At 46.7% G+C, this 18,760-nt stretch overlaps 2 protein-coding genes across 2 annotated transcripts; both read right to left on the minus strand.

The window, feature by feature from the left end:
- Window positions 1-825: 825 nt before the first annotated feature.
- Window positions 826-7,890, minus strand: LOC142841212 (protein FAM187B-like). The gene is made up of 2 exons (XM_075958027.1): window positions 7,166-7,890; window positions 826-1,213 (listed from the first exon to the last, which is right to left on the minus strand). Exons 1-2 carry the CDS (start codon window positions 7,888-7,890, stop codon window positions 826-828), a joined length of 1,113 nt encoding a protein of 370 aa, XP_075814142.1.
- Window positions 7,891-15,545: 7,655 nt separating this feature from the next.
- LOC142841221 (protein FAM187B-like) lies at window positions 15,546-16,262 on the minus strand. Its single transcript, XM_075958038.1, has one exon. The coding sequence runs from the start codon at window positions 16,260-16,262 to the stop codon at window positions 15,546-15,548; it is 717 nt and encodes a 238-aa protein (XP_075814153.1).
- Between the last annotated feature and the right edge of the window lie 2,498 nt (window positions 16,263-18,760).

Genomic DNA, 18,760 nt, shown 5'->3' on the forward strand with positions numbered 1-18,760 from the left:
GTAGAGGCGGGACAATAGGAACAGGAGAATTCTGGGAAGAGGAAAGAGTCAGTCTGCAGTCATCATCCAGACAGAAAGGAAGCCAGACACAGAGCAAGCAAGATGAGAACGCTTCACTGATAAAGGGTACCAAGCCCCATGGCTAACACAGAAAAGAATTATGGGTTCAGATGTAGGATGTAAGAGTTAATAAGAAGCCTGAGCTACCAGGCCAACCAGTTTAGAATTAATGTAGACCTCTGTGTGTTTCTTTGGGGCTGAATGGCTGTGGGACCAGGTGGGATAGAAACCTCTGTCAACAAAGCTGGGCCTCAAGAGTGACATTATCCATGCTGGACCTTTGGATGATGCAGCTGCTTTAAAGTCACCCTCATGCATATAAGCACCCACATCATTCATCCTCCTGTAAGGAACCCCAATAAACTCACTTGTTCACCAAACCAGGCTAGGGTGGACTCATTTCTTTAGTCTGTCATTAGTGTCCAGTCCAGGATGAATAGATGCTTGTTCACACCTCCCTAGAGAAAGTCACACCACACAGCCTGAGAAGATTTCCTCCTTCCCTTCCTCCCTCTGAGGAACCCCAGAGTCCCAGTTCTCCTGTCTAGACAGTCTTGCCTTAGTTTCCTTATCTGTGCACTGGGGCAACCAACCAATTAGCTGAGCAGGGCATAGAACAAGGAGTGAAGTGACCACTGAATATGAATCCAGGTCTGTGTCAGTTCACACACCTCCACGGGCTAGTGCGGGGCTGCCAGGCATAGCTAGAGCTAAGGATGGGACAGTGGAGAGAGGCCAGGTCCCCTTGGGTACAGAGGGCTCAGTTTATTTCACCAGGAGGACCAGATTCCTCTTCTTGCCCCGGGTGGGACGAAAGACCACCTTACAGAGAAGCCCCCCCACAACCAGGAAAGAGACCATCAGCAGCATCAACTTCAGGCCCCTGAGGACGGAGTCCGCTTTGCCTAGCTGGGCCCTGTGCTGCCAACGCCCCTGGCCTTTGGTTTGTCTCTCAGCCTCCAGCAGTTCCACAGAGGCTGTGGGGCTGAATTGGGCTATCAGCTCCTGTTCCACGAAACATCTGTAAATGGCCGGCTGGAAGATCTGCAGCTGCTGGCCACCGCTGATGGGGTCCATTAAGCTGCCCGTGACCTTACCAGAAAGCTGGTCCTGCCAGGTCAGAGCAGTGTCATTGGCTTCCCAGTGAACAGGCCTGGATGGAAGAAACAAAGAGTCAAACTTCAGGGTCCTGCAGAGAACGGGGGACTGAAGGGAGCTGGAGACAACAGCTCCCTGTTCCCTCCATGGAGCCCTGTAACGTCACCAGGGGGCTTCTGGGGAGGTACGGCCCGGGAAGCTTCTAGACTTCTACCTCTGACTGGCTGGGTGGCCTAAGTCAAGGCCACTAGTTTCCATTTCTTCTTCTGAGAGCAGGGCTATAGTGGTGGCACCTGCCTCGGGGTAATTTGAAAGACTTTGGAAAACCGTCCCCTCCATCGGCATTGCCTCTCCTCTGCTTCCTCCACATATAATGAATGCCCAATCACACTAGCGTGCTAGGACTTTCCAGCCACGCTGCCCCGGGCATCCATATTTTTTCTGCCATCTACTTGGAGCACCGTCCCTCAAAGCACAGCTTTCTCTCGTCTCCTTCTGCCTTGGCAGGAGTGACCAGTTCTCAAAAGAGCCTTCCTTGACTGCCTCTCCACTTAGAATTTTAATTTCTCCCAACTGCCACCAGCCCTTAGCAACGTTTAAAATACTGCATTTTCAAGCTAAATGGGTGGACACCAGGGATCCTTGCACTCAGAAGGCTGAAGCAGGAGGATGACAAATTTGATGCTAGCCTGGGCTACATAAGTAGAATCCCCATTCTCAAAAAGAGAACTCATCAGTTTAAAACGTCATGTGGTCTTATTTGTCCTGAAAGAAAAGGAGAGTTGATTGTTTGGAGTAAGTAGGAGGCTATATGCTCTTCACTGTGTCCTGGGCACCTTACTGAGTGGGTGGATGAATCGGGTCCTCGTGTCCAGGGATGACAGAGGCGATCCTGAGCAGACAGTGATGTTAAGAAGGCCTCTGTAGAACATGAAAGTTTTGCCAGACCAGATCCTGTGGCCAGTAGCCCTCTCAAACATCACAGTTAGTTCATGAGGCCCAGACCAGTCTTGAGTTGGACAGTGCCCATTTGAAATCTCTGTATTTCCCAGAATCTCAGAATGCAACCTTACTTGGAAACTGGGTTATTGTCAATGCGTTACAATGACATCATATTGGAGTAGAGTGGCCTTGAGGTCCAAAGAGTCTGGTGACCTTTTGGAGCCAAGACAGATAAAGATACCCGGGATGGAGGCCAAGAAGTGATAGAGGCGGGGATGGGGAATGAAGCTTCCAGCTCGGAAATGTCAGAGGATTTCTGGCTCCCACAGAGGCTAGAAAATCAGGGGTGGAGAGGAAGGGCAGCCTCCTAACGACTTGCTTCTGACTTCCAGGCTCCAAAGTAGTGAGAGAATACAATTATCATCATCATCGTCATTGTTGTCTTCGTCTCATGATGTACCCTGGAACTCATAGGAATCGACCTGCCTCTGCCTCCCAAGTGCTGGGATTAAAGACATGTACTACTTACCCAGCCGGTTTTATTGTCTTAGGCCACCCCAGTTTGTGGTGCTTTGAGCTATAAATGAATGCAACTCCTGTGGTCAGAAGTATCATCAGTGGACAACATATTGGAGGAAACAAATGAAAAAGACAGAAAATTTTGGCTCATGGTTTTGGAGGTTTCAGTCAATAGATTGGCCAGATCTATTGCTTTTGAGGCAAGCCGCTATCATGGTAGTGAGAGTGTACCACGTGTGTCTGATTTTTATGGGTGCCAGAAGAAGTCATTGGATTCTTTAGAACTGGAGTTACGAATAGTTGTGGGTAGTCATATGGGTGCTGGAAACTGAACCTGGGTCCTATGTAAAAGCAGCAATTGCTCTTAGCTGCTAAGCCATCATGTGTATGTGTCTGTGTACTGCATGCATGTGTCTGTATATGTGTACACGTGTGTCTGTGTACGTGCATGCATGTGTCTGCATATATGCATGCATGTGTCTGTGTAGTGCATGCATGTGTATGTGTATACATGTCTGTGTACGTGTGTGCATGTGTCTGTATATATACATGCATGTGTCTGTGTACTGCATGCATGTGTATGTGAATGCATGCATCTGTGCATGTGCATGAATGTGTCTGTGTATGTACATACATGTGACTGTGTACTGCATGCATGCTTCTGTGTATGTGCACGCATGTGTCTGTGCATGTGCATGCATGTTTGTATGTGTACACTCAGTCAATCAGGACCCAGATGGTTCCCTGGCACCTCTATAAAATCAGACTCCCGGGCAGTGATGGCGCACTCCTTTAAGCCCAGCACTCAGGAGGCAAAGGCAGATGGATCTCTGTGAGTTCAAGACCAGTCTGGTCTACAGGGTGAGTTCCAAGACAGCCGGGGCTACACAGAGAAACCTGTCTCGAAACAGCAACAACAATAAATCAGACTCCCTGCAGTTTTAGGGACAGGATGACTGCAGGAGTCAACAGAGGAGGACGGAGAAGATTGTCTCCAAGACTCTTGGGGGCTCCCTGGACCCAAAGCAAGGCACTCCAGGACTCTGGCAGTGACTGCAGGCAGAGAAGCAATTTCCTGCCTCAGACTCTGAGACCCCACAGAAACGAACTTGTGCCTCCGTTGCTTTCCATCCTCTAAGACCCGTGCTTCTGAGACTAGCGGTGCCACGCTGAGACCTGCTGCTGCAGAGACCTGCCAGTGCTGCTGTAAACCCTTAGCACCTGCTGCCTCCAAGAGTTCCAGCCTGCTCCATTGATCAGACTGCCACATTGTTTCCACACTTTAAGACTGACAATAAAGTTCCTAGACTTTATCTACTTCCCGCTCTGTCCAATCCATTCTTGGAGGAGGGTAGGACAAGAACCAGGTTGGAGGTGGGAGATGGTCTCCACTGGCTACTTCCTTACGGGCTGAGCCACCTTCCCAACCTTCTATGATCTTATCAGTTCAAGCATTGATCAAAAAGCTTAAGTCTAAGGTGAAAGGTCCTGCCCTAGTTAGCTTTAACTGTCCGTCTGACAAAGCTTAAGATCACCTGAGAGGGACTGCCCAGATCAGACTGGCCGTGGATGTGCCTGTAGGGAATTGTTGACTGATGTATGAGGACCCAGTCCACTGAGGGCAGCACCATCCCCTAGGTATGTGGTCCTAGGCTGAATGAGAAAGCTAGCCATGCATGAACCTATGAGACAGCAAAGAGCATTCTCCCACGGTTCCTGCACTGACTTCCCTCAGTGAGAGGTTATGACATGTAAGCCACAGTCAACAAAAACCAATGAAGAGAATCAATTTTAGCAACCTAAAAGGTTTTTATCTTATGGACTCTTCTGACCCAGCTGGAGATGATTCTTTTCTGTAGCCTACATTCTGACATTGACGGCAGAAACAATATACTTGTATTATTCCCGAACCTCAGACTCCATACATGCATGTCTTTCTTCCCCTTCTCTCTCTCCTCCCTGATTTTTACTCCAAGCACCTTCCTCCAGATGCTCTAGAATCTCAAGGGCCCAGAGAAGAAAATTCACCATGCTTCTGTGTGAGCCGGCTTTACGTGACTTTAGAACTGAGCTCCACAGAGTGAGTCTTGCTGACACTGTGACAGCATTGAAGCTATCTCCCAGTATTGGGTCATCGCACACCCAAAGATCCCCTGGCAGCCGACTACAATGGCTCAGGCCAGTGGTTGTGGCTTTTACCTTGATCCTCCAATTGCCTCTTTGCAGCCTTGCCAGGGTGGGTGATTTTGTAAGAAGCCTGACTAAAATTCTTCTGTGGACACAACTTTCCTGAAAAATGAACTCTCCATGGTGGTGACTGTCTTCTGGGGGCCACACCAGGCCTTTACCAATAAAGTCTTATGCGTGCATTGTTAAGGGCATGCTGAGGAAAATGACCCACAGAATACACGGGGAAGCCTTTGGGGCTTGTGGGTCTCACCTGATTGCTGCCGTTTTAGTCTTTAGGGATATATAATGTCTGTCTACACTTAACCGCAACACAAGTTCACAGAGAATCATGGGAAAAAATCTTTTTCCTGCCTACCCTCACTCAGTCCTCTGCTCTACACCTGAGAAATGAAAGTCAAATAGATGATTTTTTAAAAAAGGTTGGTGGCAAAAGAAGTTAGGGAGAAGAAACACTTCATGTACATCTTGAACTCAGGGGACTTTTAGGCGCATATAATTATGGTTTTTATCAGGCTGGAGAGATGGCTCGGTGGTTAAGAGCACTGGTTGCTCTTCCAGAGGTCCATCCAAGTGGTTGCTCACAAGCATCTGTCACTCCAGTTCCAGGGAATTCTATGTGCTCTCTGGCCTTTTCAGGCAGTAGGCACATACATGGTGCATATACATATATGCAGACAAAACACGATACATATAAAGTAAACATATATTTTTACTTTATATGTATTAATATAAAGTAATAATAATTTAAAAATTGGCCTACTGGAAAATCACTGCGACCTAACAGTTTGCTGAGTTTTGGCGATACCTGTTCTTGCTCTTTAAAGATGGGGCAACAGAGGTAGAGAGACAGCTACTGGTTAGAAACACTGGCTGCTCTTTCAGAGGACTAAAGGTACATTCCCAGCACCCACATGACAACACACAACCATCTGTAGCTGTAGTTCCAGGAGATCTGATGCCCTCTTCTGGACCCCAAGGGTACTGCACACACGTGGTGCACATACACAGATGTAGACAAAGCACTCAGCACATAAAATAAAAATACATCTCTAAAAAACTAAAAAAGGGGTTTCTGGGATTCCATTAACTTGGGCCTCTTTCTGATTATTCTCACATACAAAGAAAATGTGAATACTGGCAGACAGAAAGCCATCTATCAGGCAGCAACTGAATCTTTCAAGCATCCTTATCAGTCTAAAGTAGCTTCCAATCCCTCCTCTTGTTGAGACAGAGTCTCACTGTGCAGCCCTATGTGGCTTAGAACTCGCTATGTAGATCAGGACAGCCTCAAACTGAGAGATCTGCCTGAATGTGCATCTCCAGTGCTGGAATTAGAGGCGTGCACCACCATGCCTGACTCAGCTTTCTACCCCTTTGGATCAGACCTTTGATTGCAGTGCTGTACTCCGACAAAGTACACACAAGTACACACACACACACACAAACACGCACACACACGTGCACACATGCAAACTTAAATATTGGCACTAATTCTAAATATTTAAATATCACAAAAGCACATTAATAAAAAGTTTTGTCATTTAAAGCATATTTTAGCATAATTATTTAGAATTGTGAGATTGCTTTTCTTCATGTTGAGTACAATGGCTTTATTTGTTCTAATAAAATGTTCAATAGTTATAGCATATAATTAAAAAGAGGAAACAATAGTACATTTAAAATAGTCACACTGTTTTCAAAATATTCACAATCCTCACTCACAAAATGCTCTCCTACATTCCTAGTGACTTTACACATAACTATCAATGGACTATCTCATTCGTAATGCTCCATTAAAATGGTTTTATCAGAGATTAATCCTATAGATTCCTCTATATGACTCTTACAAGCTGAGTGGATAAATCACCAGAGGCAAGAGGAAAAGTGTGATTTAACCAGAAGACCTCAACTGGGAAAAAAAAAACCCTGACTAGCGCCTGCTCTTCCTTTGTTCATATCTATACCAAGACTGGCATCAACTGTATCCACAATTCCAGAGAAAACTTTACTGATGTCTTTGGAAGGCCATGTAGTCAGTGAGCAACACGGTTCCCTGGATCTTTGAAGACTCTTGTTTCAAATAAGAGAGAAATTAATCAGTGTGAGGCTCTTAAGGATGTTTAAAAAATACTCTTCCCATACAGTCAGGATACTTTGGGACACATATTATTCTAGCTATGTGTTTCAGAAAGGTATGTTCCAGTATCCCTGGCTTCCTCTCATGCTCTCACTGACTCCTGATGACTGCCAATGGAGCTAACCTGCCAAGACACCCCTACTAGCCTGGCACAGAGTCCACCACAAAGAACCCTGGGACTAGGGACCAGGGTCTGAACCGGCAAAAGGGTCCCATCACCTGTAGATGGATGCAAAGGGACAGAAGATCTGTGTGGATTCTGACTCCTCCGTGAGCCTGAAGCTATCGAAGATGACATAGTCTCCACCAAACATATGGTCTTGGCACATCTCATAGCAGACCTCCACCTGCATCTCCGGCCTTACTCGGTCATAAAGTGCCTTTGTATCTCCCAAGTAGATCCCACAGGGTACAGGCTCCTCCAAGGGCTCCTTAACATAGCAGTAACCCAGGCGTTTGCGCTCCCCCAGGCGTTTAAGCTCGCCCGGGTTTTGACAGTTGTTGCATTCCTGCCAAGGTTCCCACCGGGTGTACAGTATCTCTCCGTGGCCCAGGTTCAGTGTGTCATTTATCAGGGGCTCCTGATTCAGGTCTAGGTGCGTGACATGCAGTCTGGTGACATCCTGGAAATCAATCTTATACCCCGTCACTCGGGTCCCATTCTCGTCCTGGCATTCGTAGAGGCCTGTGCTGAAGGGTGATGGGTTTTGGATCAGGAGGTGACTCTCTGGATCACTGGAAATACCGGAGACGCTAACGGGTTTGTCATCTATGTCCAGCCCGAAGAAGAACCAGCGTGCCTTGGAGACGCTGCATTCCAAGAGCACATCATTGTTGGAGAGAAGGGCCAGTTGACATTCCTTGTCCTGGGGACATGTGACAGGCAGGTGGAGCCCCAACACCGGGAGAGCAAAGTTGAGCAGTGTCCACAGGATGGTAAGCATGGTGGACTGAGAAGGTGGCTGTGTACTGGCCACCAGCCTGGACACTGTGACGTCATTCATGAACTCACGCCTCTGATGAGCAGAGAGGTGAGCAAAGAGGCTCGAAGCCACAACCTCCCACTGTGACAAGTTGGGATGTAATTTGTCTAGTCAGGGTCTTTCTCTGTCATTTGTGTTGCCAAGAGGTGATTTTCATGTCTGGGGAGTGCCACCGGTGTCACACATGTGAACATTCAACACACTGTTCCTGTATGTGTTCACTATGTCCCAGACACATTGTCTCTCGGTGTAGCCTTGACTGCCTTGGAACTATGTAGCCCAGGTTAGCCTCAAACTCACAGAGCTTCACCTGACTCTGCCTCCTGATGGTGGGATTAAAATTAAATAAATTTTAAAAATTTTATTTTCATGTATGCGTATGTATGTTTGAGTTTTTGTGTCCCATGTGTGCAGGATCCCAGAGAGCAGAAGAGATGTCAGGTCCCCTGGGACTAGAGTTACAGACAACTGTGAGCCTCCGTGTGGGTCCTGGGAACTGAACTCGGGTCCTCTGAAAAAGCAGTGTTCTTTAAAAAAAAACAAAAAACTTTTATTTTGTGTGGATTTCATATCATTTGCATCCCAGTTCCATTCACCTCTGCCCTTTGCCCTTGCAACCTCCCCAAAAATTAAAAAATAATTTTTTTTTTCGAGACAGGGTTTCTTTGTAGCTTTGGAGCCTGTCCTGGAACTAGGCTCTTGTAGAACAGGCTGGCCTCAAACTCACAGAGATCCACCTGCCTCTTGCCTCCTGAGTGCTGGGATTAAAGGTGTGCGCCACCATCGCCCAGCCCAAAAATCAAAATGTAAACGTAAAATCAAAAGAACAAAAATCAAAAACCAAACCAAAACAACAACAATTTTTTAAAAAAAAAAATCTCGGCATGGAAGCTGTAGTGTGGCCAGTGAGTCACACAGCATATAGAGTCTTTAGTCCATACATCTTTACTTCTAAGTGTTCATTGCAAGGAGTCACTGGTCTGGTTCAAGGCCTCTGGCTTCTGCTGCTCTATCAGTAACTGAGCCCTCCTTAGGACTGCTCTTGGGGATCCTGTTGTTGCCCTGTGTCATGGAGATCTGCAGCCTAGGATCTCAGGTCCGGCCTCCTCACCTGCTCCAGCAGTTGACAGATGAGGTGGATGTTGGGGCGGGCTAACTCATAGCTGTCCCACAGTCCTGGTTCTGGGCCTGGGCTGATCAGCCTGCCAGCCTTCCCTCGCCGTCACCACTCAGGTGAGCTCTCCAGCCCTGCCCCGGCTAGCTCCCCCAATGCAGCAGACAGCAGGGACAGGGGCCACTTCTCCTGCTCTCACACCCTCAGTCCAGCTCACCCACACTTACACCATAGCCAGCTCTCCCACCTGTCACAGTGGCAAGGGATGTGTGTGGAGGTCATATTTCTCTTACCCTGCCACTCCATGGTATATGAGGGACAGGGTGGGGACATCTCTTCTGCTCTCATGCCCACAGGCCTGACTCACCTGTGCCCCCCTAACAGGGTCAGCTTTAGTGTGCTGCCCAGGTAAGGTTCAGGGCCTGCTCTCTCAGCTGCTGAGGTAGCAAGGGGTAAGGGGTAAGGAGAGGGAAGGGAGTTTTTGTAACCAGCGCTCTTAATCACTGAGCCAACTCTCCAGTTCCAATCCTTGAAAAAAAAAGTCTTAATTTCATGTGTAGGTATTTTACCTGCATGTATGTCTATCTACCACATGCATGCCTTTTACCCAAGGAAACCAGAAAAGGGCGCGGGATTTCCTGGAGTCACAGAACCAAAGCTCTTAACCACTCAGCCCTCTCTTGAGCTCCCTGACACACTTCTTAAGGGTAGAGCTGTGGCCAAATCCTTGCAGGTTCTGATTTTCTGTATCTCTCTGGCACCCCATTCATGTTAACTTCTGCCCCGTTTTCCAGAACATTCCAACCAAGCAGAGGCATTCCTGCTTCAGGACCTTTGGACATGTTGGTCTCTAACTTTCCAAGATAGCTGCAAAATTCAATTGATCTTAAATAAATACATATTGTTCACAGTTTCTTCTAGCCCAAATCTTTCCCTAAATACCTTCTCAGACAGGAAATCTGAGATGATCCAGACATTGTAGCAGACATCCAGTAGGATCATTGTATCTGGGGTAAGCATTAGAATGAAATAGTTGTTTGCTACTGTGTCTGAGGCAAACCTCCGAATGAATAGTTCTTTTCGGGAAGTACTTCGACCTTGAAGGAGTCCTTGTGGGAGACAGCAGTTCTTTTCTGCTATCTACAGAGCTGTTTTTCTGAAGGAACGGGAGAGCCTTTGCATGGCTTTAGTCACTGGACGTTCCTGGCACACCTGGATGTCCTCGATTCTTGGGCACAGCACACAGTGCACAATAAGGACTGACCTGGGGGGCATGATGATTTCCTTTAGAAAATCATAGAGGGTAGACCAGGGGCTTTGGTATGAGGAACTTGATTTACCCTCCCTCCCAAAAAAACAACTTTTGTATAACAATCAATCAGTCTTTAATGATTGTTCAAGGTTCAAGTCACAGAAACTTTCTCCCTGAGTCTTGGAGTGACCCCTTTCTACCACCAACCCACACAACACAAAACACCGTGCAAGGCATGATTTTCTGTGGTCCATTCACTGCAGAGATAGTTGGTGAATTTCAAATGCCAGCCATCAACTCTTTGGTTTTTTGAGACAGGGTTTCTCTCTGTAGCGTTGGAGCCTGTCCTAGAACTCGCTCTGTAGACCAGGCTGGCCTTGAACTCATGGAGATCCTCCTGTCTCTGCCTCCCTAGTGTACCACCACTGCCCTGCACCAGGCATCACTCTTAATAAAGAAACAAGGTTTCTGGCAGCACACATCACACAAGGTCACGTGTTACTATCTCTGTCAGTCAGGGAGTTACATTTGAGAATGCTGGCTACGGATTAACTGTTCCTAAGGGAAACAGCCTCTGGCCATTCAAACGTCCTCAGCTAGTCCTTAAGAACTGTGCATTTGTGGAGATTTTTCTTTAAAACTACCTGATTTTTGGGGGGGAGGGGGTGTTTGTTTAATCTGGTTTTTGTTGTTGCTTACATGTATTCTCGTGTGTGTGTTGAATGAATGAGTTTATTGGATTTGCTTACAGGAGCAGAAATGACTCAAAGACAGCTGCATCAACAAAACTCACCCTAGCACCAGTGACAACTCATAAAAGCCGGGAACCTGGAGCCCACTGCCCAGCCACAGACAGCTCATAAGGTTGGAGAGTGGCCTTTCCAGCGGCCTCAGACGGTCTACCCCTCTTCCAGACAGCTCAGCTGCTTTCCACTTCTTCCAGGCAGCTGGTTTGGTCTCAGAATCTTCGCAGCTTTTTTTGTTTACTCTGGCAGGAAGGGACCTTTGAATCTGGTCAGTTCCAGGGACTTCCTGAAGCTATTCTGAGTTGTTTACCTTCCTGCTTAAGGAGCTTCCCTATGGGATGGATTGTTTCAATCTGTGAGACCAGTACACAACAGTGGGTGTGCCTGCACACATATGCAGGCATACACGGAGCATGGTACCTGTGTGGAAGTCGGAGGACAACCTGTCAAAGTCATTTCTCTTTCTCCACCATGTGTGTTCTTGGGACTAAACGCAGGTTGTTGGATTTGGTGGCAAGCACTATTACCCACGAAGCCATCTTGAAGACCTTATTTTGGTTTTTGAGACAGAGTCTCACTGTGTAGCCCTAGCAGACCTGCAACTCTCTTTGTAGACCAGGCTGTCCTCAAAGTCATAGAGATACACTTGCTCTGCATCCCAAGTGCTGGGACTAACTTAAAATAATTTAGAAGGAGGCATTAGTACTGCTCCTACAGACATGAAAAGATAATGAATGGAACTAACAATGATGTCGTGTGCCTATAATTCCAGTACTTAGGAGTCAGAAGCAGGAAGATACTGAGTTCAAGACAAATCTGGGCTATATAATGAAACCCTGTCTCAAAATACCTAGAGCTGGGGACGATGTGGCTTAGAGGTAGGGTGTTTTAGAATGCTCAAAGCCTCGAGTTTGATAACCACAGCAAACAAAATAAAAACAAAAACATACTACAGCTATATACGCGTGTTTTAGTCAGTGTTCAATTGCTGTGAAGAGACGCCATGACCATAGCAAATCTTACAAAGGAAGTATTTACTTGGGGCTGGCTTACAGCTTAGAGGTTCAGTCCACTGTCATCATGCAGGGAGCATAGTGGTGTGTAGACAGACATGGTGCTGGAGAGGTAGCTGAGAGCTCTACATCTGGATCCACAGGTAGCAGGAAAAGAGAGACTCTGGGCTTGGCATGGGCTTTGAGAACCTCAGAGCCCACCCACCTCCCACCCCACCCCCATCCCACCACACACACACACACACACCCAGTGACACACTTCCTCCAGCAAGGCCACATCTCCTAGTCCTTTCAAACAATGCAACTCCTTGGTGATCAAATGATGGGGGAGTGTCATATATCAATCTGTTGATCTCATTGGTTAAGCAATAAAGAAACTGCTAGGCCCATTGGATAGGCCCACCCTTAGGTGGGTGGAGTAAATAGAACAGAATGCCGGGAGGAAGAGGAAGTGAGCTCAGACTCCACAGCTCTCCTCTCCGGAGCAGACGCAGGAGAGACGCCATGCTACCTGCTCCAGGGAAGACGCACGCTATGAAGCTCCGACCCAGGATGGACTTAGGCTAGAATATGCCCGGTAAGACCGGTGCTATACAGATGATAAGAAATGGGCTAGTCCAGGTGGGAGAGTTAGCCTAGAAGATGCTAGGTAGATGAGCCAAGCAGTGTTTAAATGAATACAGTGTCTGTGTAATTATTTTGGGGCATAAACTAGCCGGGCAGGCGGCTGGGGGTTGGGGACGCAGCCCTGCCACCGCCCATATTACTACAATCAAACATTAAAATCTATGATCCTTTAGGGGCCATTCTTATTCAAACCACAACTGGCTGAAGACAAAGCTTCTTGATGCTTTGATGGAATGGGTAAATTTGTGGGAGAAAGAAAACAATTTAACAACACTAGCACTGGTGTAGAAGGTCCTTCTGTTTGTGTGTTGCTTTCAATTGTTAATGAATAAAGAAACTGCCTTGGCCTGATAGGGCAGAACTTAGGTATGCGGAGAAGACAGAACTGAATTCTGGGAGAAAGAAAGCAGAATCAGAGAGCCGCCATGGAGCTTCCAGGTCAGACATGCTGAATCTTTCCTGGTAAGCCACGACCTTGTGGTGTTATACAAATTAATAGAAATGGGTTAAATCAAGATGTGAGAGTTAGCCAATAAGAGGCTAGAGCTAATGGGCCAGGCAGTAATTTAATTAATACAATTTCTGTGTGGTTATTTAGGGTGTAAGCTAGCCGAGCCACCTTCCTCATACAACATAGCACAAGAAAAAAAAACTGTTTTATATTTACAACTAAAGAAATTAACTCAGGAATTTCAAGTTTGTGTACACACATATTCACAAGTGCACACACACACACACACACACACACAAACTAAAGACCAGAAACAGTCAACAATGTTGGTAATTATTTCAAATATGTTACCACCAACTGTTCTCTGCTTCCCATCCCAAGATATGAGGTGAGGAGATCCAGCCACCACGGAACCTGCCCACACCGGATCTGAACTCCCATGTGGCACTGTATTCCCATACACTATGCCATGCGACCAGCCAAACTTCTGTTCCTGCCAACACGCCCTCCCTTCCTGCTGCCACCATGTCCTCCCCACCACAGTTGACTGTGTCCCTCTGGAACTCGACGGCAAGTGTGACTTTGGCCCCTGGAATCAAACCGTGTCGGGTATTTTTCAGTTGCTGTGAGAAAACAGTGACAGAGGCACTTACAGAATGAGAAGTTTATTTGGGCTTATTGTCCCAGAGGGCTAACTATTGTGGAGGGGATGCATAACAGCAAGCATAAATGCTCGAAGTCAGCATTTTTATTATCTCTAGGAACCACTTAGAGCAGTGGTTCTCAACCTGTGGGTCGTGATCATCAGAAAACACATATTTCCAATGGTCTTAGGAACTGAGACATCACTCAATAGCAAAGTCGCAGTTATGAAGTAGCAACAAAAATGATTTTATGGTTGGGGAGGTCACCACAACATGAGGAGTTGTATTAACGGTCACAGCATCAGGGAAGGTCGAGAACCACTGATTGAGAGGTAGCTTGAGAGGTAGCTGAGCCATTAAAAGCATTGGCTGCTCTTCCAGAGGACCCAAGCTTGATTCCCAGCCCCCACAAGAAGGGTCACAACCTCTGTAACTCCAGTGCCAGGCAATCTATCGTCCTCTTCTGGCCTCTGTGAGCACTGCACACATAGCACGCACATGAATACATGCAGGTAGAACACCCATACACATAAAATAAAAATAAATCTTACATTAAAAATGAAGTAACTATGAGATTTTTATGATGATTTAAAAACCAATGAAAAGAAACCGAAATATCATCCACAGCTGTAATAACCAAGGGCAGTCACCAGGAAACATTTGATAAATCATCTTCTGGCAAGTTTGGGGGTTGGCTTTTTTGCTTGTTTGTTTTGCTTGTTTTTGACTTTTATTTATTTATTTTTGAGATGGGGTCTTACTACATAGCTTTGGCTGTCCTGGTAAATCTGTTTTTACCAATAGTTTTTGCATGCAGCACTTAGAACTGTTGATATTTCTTTGCCAAATAATTATTTTGTCATACCATGACCCTTTGCCTACTTACATAAAATATTGACAGAGGAAGAAACAAACATGTACCAGGTGTGGTGGTGCACACTTTTCAGGCCAACACTCAGGAAGCAGAGCCAGGGAGATCTTTTGTGAGTTTAAGGCCAGCCTGGTCTATAGCAAGTTCCAAGCCAGCCAAAGCCACATAGTGAAACCCTGTCTCAAAAAAGAAAAAGAGGGGCTGGAGAGATGGCTCAGTGGTTAAGAGCACTGACTGCTCTTCCAGAGGTCCTGAGTTCAATTCCCAGCAACCACATGATGGCTCACAACCATCTGAAATGAGATCTGGTGCCCTCTTCTGGCCTTCAGGCAGACAAACAAGACAGAATATTGTATACATAATAAATAAATAAATATTTTTTTAAAAAAAAGAAAAAGAAAATCCCAACACTCGGGAGGCAGAGCAGGTGGATCTCTGTGAGTTCAAGGCCAGCCTGGTTCTACACAGCTAGTTCCAGGACAGGTTTCAAAGCCACAGAGAAACCCTGTCTCGACAAACCCCAAAGAGAAAGGACTAGGACACATGTTGCTGGTGCAAGGAGAGAGGGGCAAACCATGTTCTTCAGGGTCTAGTCAGCAGACAGGACCCACATCCATTTTACACTGGCTCATCCTGAGCCTGAATATCTGGCTCCAGGTTGCCTGTGTGGGCAGGAAACAGATCCTTTTTCAGTCACCACCTTCCTCAGCACCTCAGAGATTTCTGGTGTGACAATATCTAAGCAAACCAGTGACTCTAGGCTCTCACTGACCATGAAGGCTTCGAGGTGTAGAGGAAGAACTTATCTACTGGATGGAGACCTCCCCCTAGCAGCAGATAGACCCCAGAGACCAGGACTGATGGAGGGCCAAGAGAAAGGCTGTCGGCCCTGCTCTGGTTACCTGTAGATGGAGGCCAAGGGACAGCTGAGCCACCCGTGGGTGGCGGTTTTGTCCAGCTGATGAGTGTCAAAGATGAAGTATGGCTGGGTGATTTCTGTGATGGTGTCACAGGGCACCTGGCAGGCTTGTACTTGGAGTTCAGGCCGCAGGCGGACGTGGGTCACCTTCTCCTTTCCCAGGTAGAGCCAGCAGGGCATGGATATTCCTAGCGGCTCCTCCACGTAGCAGTAACCCAGACGTTTGCGCTCACCCGGTTTTTCGCAGCGATTACAGTCTTGCCAAGGATCCCAGCGGGTAAAAACGAGTACCTCGCCTCCTAGGTTCATGGTCTCATTTTCCAGGGGTCTTTGGCCCAGGTCTTTGTGTGTGATACGTAACAGGGTTATATCCTGAAAGTCAATCTCATATTCCACCACACGGGCCTTGTAATTATCCAGACAGCGGTAAAGCCCTGTCTGGGATGGCTGAGGGTTGGGTAACTGCAGGTTGCTCCCAAACAGTATCTTCACATTGGGCATGGAGTTGAGCAGGGACAGCTTGTCCTCCAGAGATGAAGAAAAATACCATAGTGCTTTGGGGTGGTTACACTGCAGGATCACGTCATTACCCGAGAGTAAAGCGTACTGGCATACATTCTTATGGGGACAGTTGATTAGTTTCTGTGACCACAGCACGGGAAGAGAAAGACTAGCCAGCCACAGAGTGGCCAGCATGGCTGAAGACTACAGAAAGAACTCAAGAACCTTCTTGGGTACTGTGATGTCACCCATAGAACTTGGGTTCCAGCAAGTTTTCAGAAATACACATTGAACATATAAGACATACAAGAGCGAATATATAAGAACATATCAGGCTGGAGAGAGGTCTCAGCAGTTAGGAGCACCGGTTGCTCTTCCAGAGGACCCGGGATTGGTTCCTACCACACACACACACACACACACACACACACACACACACACACACACACGGCAGCTCACAACTGTCTGCAATTCCAATCCCAGAGGACCTGCTGCCCTCTTCTGGCTTCTGTGGGCACCAGGCACACATGTGGTGTACAGACATGCATGTAGGCAGACACATGAACATAAAACAAAAACTGAGCTATATGTGAGTAAGATATAACTTGATGTGAGATTCCCCTCTGTATGCTGTGAATATCATTGGTTAATAAAGGAACTGCTTCGGCCCTCTAGCAGAGCTACAGGGGAACAGAGCTAGGTGGGGAAACTAAACAGAATGCTGGGAGAAAGGAGGTGGAGTTAGGGAGAAGCCATGGAGCGGCCGCCGGAGACAGATGTACTGAAACTTTACTGGTAGGCCACAACCAGTAAATGCACAGATTAATGGAGATGGGTTAAATTAAGATGTAAGAGTTAGCAAATAAGAAGCTAGAGCTAGTGGGCCAAGCAGTGATTTAAATAATATGATTTCTGTGTGATTATTTCGGGGCTGAGTAGCTGGAAACCAACAAGTGGCTTCCTCCAACAATAATTTACATATCCCCAGGAAGTAGATAGGATGAACTCAAAAGGCAAATTATCCACCCTCACACATCCAGTACATGAAGACAGTGTGTGCTTTGAATCCAAACATACACTATAGGCCACACGTTTGAGTCCCAGATGGTGGTACTGATTTTGATGGTATTGAAAAACCTTAGTGTTTATCCCACCAAATGATAGGAAAGACCATTACTCAAATTCTTGGGTCAGATTACACAAGCTTTATTTTATATCAGGGCTCTGTGTCTAGAGGTGGGGCTTAGCATCAAACATGGGAGAAAGCTAGGTTTATATTAGCCCCAAACTTCAAGGCCAAGGGGTTTTCAAGGATTCTTGGTTATGTAGGAACATGGAGGAACATCTCAATATTATTTGGCAGAACATCATATCAGGGTGGGGGTCAGGATATAGGTGTGGGACACGTCAACTGGTCAAATTCAAGTTTTACAGAAAACAGGTATGGCTTTTAATCTTAAGATGGAGTCAGGCTGGTCCATCATTGGGAAGCAGAACTCAGTTGGCAGAAGTAGGGCAGTCCTTGGGTCTCTCTTGTCCCTGGCCCTTCCTGTCTGCCTGACTGCTTCCTAGCCTCCGTGAAGCAAGCAACATGCTTAGTTCTCGGCCTCACCAGCCTTCAAATGCAAGCCCCAAATGATGTGGCCATCCAAACATGCCCCAAAACCTTTGAAAACATGAGTCAAAAAAATAAAGATTTTACAAAACAAAACAAATAAAAACCCTGTTTCTCACAGGCCTTTGTCTCAGAGACAAAAAGTGCCTGGCATGGGAATGGGACAAGGGCTTCGTGTCCATCAAAAGGGGGACACACAGATACTGAAGTCCAGTGGGAAGCCATGACAAGGACCACCTCTCCTAGAGATAGATTTTTTTTTGGGGGGGGGGGGTTCAAGACAGGGATTCTCTGTGTAACAGTCCTGGCTGTCCTGGAACTTGCTTTGCAGATTGAGCTAGTCTCGAACTCACTGAGATCTGCTGCCTGCTTCTGCCTCCTGAGTGCTGGGATAAAAGCCATGTGCCACCACTGCCCGGCCATAGGACAGATTCTTCTTTTTTTTTTTAAATCTTTATTTACTTACTATGTATACAATATTCTGTCTGTGTGTATGTCTGCAGGCCAGAAGAGGGCACCAGACCTCATTCCAAATGGTTGTGAGCCACCATGTGGTTGCCAGGAATTGAACTCAGGACCTTTGGAAGAGCAGGCAATACTCTTAACCACTGAGCCATCTCTCCAGCCCCCTAGGACAGATTCTTAAATCATCATTAAATCATCTCCTTGGTGTCAAAGGGATGTACTAATCGTGACAGTCTAGATTCCATCATTCCGAAATCTTAGTTCCATAACACCCTTCTTTTTTCACATTCATACCCAGCATTGGTTAGTGGAGAGGGCTCCTCTACAGGGTCCCCACAGATGCCACCCGAAACCACACTGGTTCCGGTGGCAGGGGAAGGCATACTGTCGATTAAAGGCTCTGGACTGGGAGGGGAACCCTCTCTCTCTACTTTTGTATAGATGCTACTAACTATAATTGACCTGATGCAGCCCCCCATAACTACAGGAGGGCCGGGAAATATAGAGGTGGAATATTTACTAAGCAACGTTGTCTTTAGGACAGGAAAAGATAGGTGGAGAAACTAGAGCTAGTAAAATATCAGATGACAGGAGGAAAAAGTGGGAGAGACAA

This window comes from Microtus pennsylvanicus, chromosome 1, assembly GCF_037038515.1.
Source record: "Microtus pennsylvanicus isolate mMicPen1 chromosome 1, mMicPen1.hap1, whole genome shotgun sequence".
Taxonomy (NCBI): domain Eukaryota; kingdom Metazoa; phylum Chordata; class Mammalia; order Rodentia; family Cricetidae; genus Microtus; species Microtus pennsylvanicus.

Excerpts from the sequence above, each read along its gene's own strand:
- LOC142841221 (XM_075958038.1), bottom strand. The coding sequence starts at position 16,262 with ATGCTGGCCACTCTGTGGCTGGCTAGTCTTTCTCTTCCCGTGCTGTGG.
- LOC142841212 (XM_075958027.1), bottom strand. The coding sequence starts at position 7,890 with ATGCTTACCATCCTGTGGACACTGCTCAACTTTGCTCTCCCGGTGTTG. Across the intron at positions 1,214-7,165 it reads CCCTTTGCATCCATCTACAG|GCCTGTTCACTGGGAAGCCA; the intron begins GTGATGGGACCC and ends TCTTCCATCCAG.